The sequence below is a fragment of the Camellia sinensis genome, chromosome 5, assembly GCF_055761805.1.
Source record: "Camellia sinensis isolate YWXY chromosome 5, ASM5576180v1, whole genome shotgun sequence".
Lineage (NCBI taxonomy): Eukaryota > Viridiplantae > Streptophyta > Magnoliopsida > Ericales > Theaceae > Camellia > Camellia sinensis.
The window spans coordinates 175,841,129-175,847,855 of NC_138965.1; the positions used below are offsets into that span (position 1 = coordinate 175,841,129).

The 6,727-nt window shown below is 30.3% G+C and overlaps 1 protein-coding gene across 1 annotated transcript; it reads right to left on the bottom strand.

Annotated features, from left to right (window-relative positions):
- Window positions 1-4,626: 4,626 nt before the first annotated feature.
- On the bottom strand, window positions 4,627-5,529 carry LOC114268141 (zinc finger BED domain-containing protein RICESLEEPER 2-like). Its single transcript, XM_028209260.2, has 2 exons — window positions 5,027-5,529; window positions 4,627-4,906 (listed from the first exon to the last, which is right to left on the bottom strand). The coding sequence occupies exons 1-2, from the start codon at window positions 5,527-5,529 to the stop codon at window positions 4,627-4,629; spliced, it is 783 nt and encodes a 260-aa protein (XP_028065061.2).
- Between the last annotated feature and the right edge of the window lie 1,198 nt (window positions 5,530-6,727).

Below are 6,727 nucleotides of genomic sequence, written 5' to 3' on the forward strand. Positions count from 1 at the left end.
TAGAAGTTGTTTAAGTTAGGTCATTGCAACTACGGCGGTAAGAAAATTTGAGCTGTTCATCCAAGTCTGACCTAAATTTTTGTTTCCAATTTATTTTTCATAATGTACAGGTTGTTTCGATTTAAAAAATAAATAAATAGATCAATATGGACCAAATGGACAAAAATATTTTATTTAATTACTTTTTGTTATAAATTTTTTTCAGTGTCAAAAGATAAATGACTAATACTATATATTTTACAGTAACATACATCATATTACTATGAAAATGAACTACCTTCACACTAAAGATTAAATACAAAATTTAAGTAATACAAAAGAACTTCAAAAGTGAGAAACATCTCAAATAAAGCAATATAAAATAAAATCTAACACAAGTGCGAGTAATTGAAACAGTCACTAGTGAGGTTTCAAATCTTGTCAACTCCCTTTCTCATCCCAAAAGATTAGAAAATATATAGTCTGTACAAGAAAGAAACGAAAGAAAAAGAAAAAAAACAAAAACAAAGTATGGTTAAACTAACATATGGGAAGGGATTATGTTATTCTTCGATGCAATTGTTTTGGACAAGAACAAGGAACAGATTATGACTAAAGTTATGTTTGTTTCGGCTGAAAAATATTTTTCATTTTAAAATGTAAAAAAACATTAATGCCACTACAATACCAGGAATGGGGAATACTGTTGTGTTTCAAGGCACATCAGTTACTGCTACCCCCTTGTAGGAGATTGTCTCGAGTGTGTTTTGATGATCTGAACCGTTCATATTGTAGGGTTCGTCGAGTAGATCATCCATACAAAAAATTAAGTTGATTGGATATATGTAGTCCTATAATCAAAGCACATTTGTTTTTATAAAAATTAACAGTTAACTTCATGAATTTTTAAAAACGATTAGGACTTGATCATGGGGTTATGAATATCCGATTGACTTGATTTTTTACATGAATAATATTGTTGACAAATTCTACAATATGAACGGTTCAGATTATCAAAAAACACTCGGGACAATCTCTTATAAGGGGGCAACAGTAACTGCTGTGCCTCAGTACTCCCATTTCCCCATACCATCACCTTCATTGCCACATTACAACCACCATCACCACCATTGTTGCCGCCGCCGCCACCACCAATGCCATTGCCACCATCAAATCACCACCACCTGGTCACTACTAATACAATTATTAATGCATTAATTCCAAGAACACAATTAAATACAAGGAAATTCATAAAAGATATTTTTAGTCGAAACAAACCAAACCTAAGAAATCTCAAAAACTTCAACATCATAGACCAAGCTACCATTTCATGTGCCACATGAAGCTTGATTGCATTGCCATTGGATTAGAGGAGATTGCACAGAGTTTGTTTGGATCATTCAACTCACTTGGACGAATTCCCAAATCATAAAACAGAGGACAGGTTGAGTGCTGCCCCATTCCTCTGTCTGACCCTGAATCAATTCCTTCAAACTTCAACCATTGCCTAACTTTCCTAACTATGAGAGAGCTCCTAGCATGTGACCGAAATTGAACTTCCATTTCCTGCCAAATTTGTTGAATCGAATGGCCTAGGAGTGGAGGTCCAAGGGCTTACTTTGGCTTGTTGGTTTCTGGTTGTAAATTATTCATAAAAATAGATCAATTCAATAGTTTAAAAATGAACGGGGTAGGTTAAGTATTGAGGGGTAATTTGGTAATTTGATTTTTAAATTAAAAAATCAAAAAAATAAATAAATAAACAAGTCATACAATAGTTATTCACGTTTTTTTCATGTAACTATAAAATCAGAACACACTCCTTTCACCTCGTAAAAAAATCATTAAAAAAGTCAAATCATTTTGAATTCTTTTATATATGATTATGTATACCTACAATCATAGAATCAATTTAAATTTTTTTACTAGAAAAATATAATAATGGAGAATTTTTTTTAAGGTCCCTGGTATTAAAATTTTATAAGATAAATGACATATAATAGTTTTATAATAGTTGGGGTCTCTCAACATTTTCCCAGAGAAAATTTGACTCAGAGAAATTTTTACCTAACTCAGAGAAATTTCGGTCCCAACACAGAAAAATTTCATTGAGGGACTTGTGCCAATAAAAAAAATATCTTTGACCTGTCCTATTACACAAAATTGGAGAGGGATATTTCAGTATTTTTTTCCATAATAAAATCATATTAGCACTATCATTGAATCAATTTGAATATTTCTTTAATAAACGATCCACACACACAATAATTAACAAAATAAACAATTAAAATTACAAAAATAAAATTCAAAATAAATTTCATAGATACGATGCAGTGAATTTTAAAGACACTCAATTCTTTAATAGATAAATTGTGATTCTCGCTATTTAAAAATCATATAATTTAACTTTTTAATATTCACAGATCAAGTTTCATATCCAACTTCAGTTTTCAGTGATGGTGATACCCAGAAAGCTAGCCCACATGGAGATCCAAAAGAGCTAGCTAGCTTGGATAGTGAAACAAGAAATGGCAACTCGCCAACTCACACTTTATCACAGGCATCGGAGGAATAAACAATCAAATTACATTTTAGCATAAATTATACTTTTATCTCTTTTAAAATTTAAAAATTATATATAAATTGCCATATATTTTTAACATAATTATATTAATTTCTCTTCATATTTTAATTTATATAACATTTTTTTTTTGATTCAAGAAAAGTTTAGGAGAGGGGAGGCTACCCATTCCAGGGCCAGGGAAAGCGTTACGCAATATTGCCCACCAACAAAGGACTGCCAGCAGCGGGACTCGAACCTAAGCCAAATGGGCGAAGGGAACAAGCCTTACCAACTGAACCAACCCTTGTTGGTAATTTATATAACATTTGAATCATATTTTATCAATAATTTGTGAATTGTATGAATGAAATATGTTGTTGCCATCTTTTTTTTTTTTTTTATTAAAAACATATTTACTTTCGTCTATTTTAATATTTACCCACTATTTACAATAGTTTTGATTGATTTAAATTTGCTAAAAGAGAAATCAATATGATTATATTAAATTTATGGCGCTAATTGTATTTTTCTGAAGTCTTGAGAGAAGCGAGCATAATTTACCCCACATTTTAATATTGATAATAACCTTACATGTTTTATGTTGGGTATACCTCTTTATTGGAGTATGGGATCCAATTGGTTTATTAAAATATTTAATTTGATTTGGTATTAGTTATAATATATTTTTAAGAATAATGTTATATGTATCAATTAAATGTACTAACTAGTATATTAACATATGATGTGGTATAATTTTAGAGGTTTTGGATATTTCTAATTTGTAGGGGTGTTCGTGGTTCGGATTGGGACAGTTTGCGGTTCAATTTAGACCCACCCGCATCTACACGGTTTGAAAAAAAGTCAACCTGCAGCCGCTCGAAGTGCGATTTGCGTTTTGTGCTGATAGGGTTCGCGGATGTACGGGGCAGTTGTAGGTGGTTTGCAGATTCGACTTTTTTTTCAAAAATTTATTTTTGAGTCTTTTTTTCCCATTTTGTCAATATTTATTTTGGGTCATTTTCCTCTAATTTTCTAAAATGCTCCAATATTAATAATTAATGAATTAAAACTTATAAAATAAAAAACGCAACAAAATTAATTCCTAATCCAAACAAATCATTCAAAATCCTAAATCAAATCATAAACTAACACAAGCATATATTTCAAAATTATAAACTATATTATCAATCACATTCACTATCTACTATCCTAGCAATACAATTAAAGTAAAATCATTCTAAATCCTAAACTTACCTAAAAATAATTATTCATTAACTTTTACATTGATCCAAAGTGCAATAAATAAAAAAAAGAAGAAGAAGTAATTCTTCATTAACTTACATTCATCCAAAATGCAATTAAAATATATATATATATATATATTGTCGTCAAATTTCATTCAATTCAAACCCATGAAATAAAATAAAAACATTTGCAAGATATCAAACTCCATCATGAATCACATCCAATCTAACTTTTAAAAATTTCAAATCCATCCATTTGGTTGATGAACCTTGTACAAAAACAAACTGAAAAATATAAACTTTAATCTTCAATCTTCATAATTCCTTTGACAAAAAAAGTGTAAAAGAATAAAATAATGAAAAGATGAACAAATGTCTATATATTGCATCTCAATATAATAAGAAAATGTGTTGAGTATATGAAAAAATTACCAATGAGCAAATGGATATTAGAGCTCAATTATAGTATCAACATTATAGATTGAACTTGAAGATGAATTTGACTCCAAAGTACCTAATTAGGAGTCAATAAGAGAAGATTAATAAAACTTACATTAGAAAATAAACAATACAAATAAAAATGAAGATAAATAAATTTTCATATTACCCGAGCCATATTGCTCAAATTTCTTCACATCATCCATCGCCTTTCAAAGAGAAATTGAAAATTTTGAGTACATACAAGAGCTTCAATCATAGAAGGCGAGAGTGAACTATGAGATGGGTCAAGAATACGCCTCCCGTACTAAAAGCCGACTCCGACACAATGATAAAAATAGGCATGGCCAACACATCCCTTGCAGGTTGCAATAACATTCTATATTTGGTTGCATTCATCTTCTAATAATCCAAAATCTCAAATGTTTGATTCTTTACAAAATGTTCAACATCGGACAAATATTGTTCAAATTCCAACTTAGATGCACTAGTACATCGCCCCTCCAAATAGGAATTAAATTGGAAGTCAACCAAAGAATAGGGATCATTATCATCATCTTCCACCTTATTCACAATTTCACTCACACTTAGAAGTTTCTCATTTGAATGATAAAATGTGACATAATGGCTATACAAATGACTCAAACAACTCTTAACCTTGTATACCATATCTTCCACCTTCCTATTATCTTCAAGAAATAAATTTGAAAAGCAAAACTCCAAGTAAGCCATTTTTTTGGTAGGATCAAGAACAACCGCAATATACAATAACAAATTCATCTCACTTCCATCCCCTCAATACTTGCTAAACTTTTGTTTCATAGTCTTTGCCATTGTGCTCAAAGTATCATCCTCCTCCAAAATTAATTGGTTAATTTTGCTTTCAATAACAAACATTTCTTCGTAAAAAGCATTGGAAGTAACAAAGAGAGACCCGACAAATTTCTTAGTTGCGAGATAAAATAATTTTAGAAACCTCAAAAACAATCTGTATTTTTTCCAATCGAACTCATTCGGATTTTTCCTTATGCCACCATCAACATCCTTGATATAAGGATCAAAATTGGAATCCACAAACTTCAAGCAATTAAAAGCCTTCTCATACTTTTCGGCGGCCTCTAACATCAAATAGGTAGAGTTCCACCTAATTGGTACATCTAGGCATACAAGAGCTTTTGAATCAAGTTTGAGTGTGACCACACAGTTCTTAAAAACATCATGCCTATGAATAGTAGACCTCACATATCTCATCGCAAGTCTAATGTTGGCAATAGAATCGTCCATTTCTTTCAACCCATCACTCATAATGAGATTAAGAATATGTGCACAACAACGCATATGAATAAACTCATGTTGCAAAACAGTCCCCTTCCAATATTTGGTTATCGTTTTCAAATATTGAATGGTAAGATTATTAGAACTAACATTATCAACTGTTAAGGTGAATATGCTATCAATGTTTCACTCAATCAAACACAACTCAATTTTCCGACCTAATGTTTCTTCTTTGTGATCTTCAACTTGTTGAAATTTATGATTCTTTTTTGAAGTTTCCAGTTATCATCAATGAAATGAGCAGTCGAACACATGTAACACAAATACTGAATAGATGTCCAAGTGTCCGTAATAAAGCAAATTTTACGACTCTTCATGGCCTGCTTTAACTTATCCCTTTCATTCTTGAATATGTTAAGCACTTTTTTAGATATGATTTGAAGAGAGGGAATTGGTGTGAATTTAGGTTGCATGACATTACAAAATCTTTTATACCCAACCCCTTCCACAAATCTAAATGACAACTCTTCAATGACCACCATTTCCGCAAAGTGACCTTTTACAAGTATCAAAATTAAAAGTTATTGCTACACACTACAACAAAAGTAACCTATGGTGACAAAAAGTAGTGAAGAAAATAAATTTCGTCACTAAATAAGAATAATCCGTGACGAATTATAAAATTTTGTCACATACAATAAAAAAATAAAAATAATAGGTGACGAAATTTATTTTCGTCAACAAATACTTCTTTTTAGGTGAGGAAAAATTAAGTTTCGTCACCAAAGGTTTTTCTGCTAATTTTTTTTGGTAGCGCCAAAATTTTGAGACTTTTGGTGAGAAAAAAATTTGTCACAAATTATAAAATTATTAGTGAGGAATATATTTTTGTCACTAATAATTTTATATATATATATATATATTTTGAGAAACTTGATTTTAAATATTTTAAGACCATTTGGTGAGAAATATATTTTTGTCACTAATAATTTTTAATATTTTGAGACTTTTTAGTGAGAAAATTATTTTGTCACTAATTTTGGAGGGAAAATTTTGACATATTGGGCGATAATGGAAAAAAATAGACTACTAACTTTTTCTTTCCCGCCTTTTTTTTTGTTTATCAGTTTTCCTCTCTCCTCTTTCTCTCTCTCTCAAACCAAAACACAAATTAATTAGCTCTCTAAGTAATCTATAGTGACGAAAACTAGTGAAAAAAAATAAATTT

Excerpts from the sequence above, each read along its gene's own strand:
- LOC114268141 (XM_028209260.2), bottom strand. The coding sequence starts at position 5,529 with ATGAGTGATGGGTTGAAAGAAATGGACGATTCTATTGCCAACATTAGA. Across the intron at positions 4,907-5,026 it reads ATGAAACAAAAGTTTAGCAA|GAAGGTGGAAGATATGGTAT; the intron begins GTATTGAGGGGA and ends TGAAGATAATAG.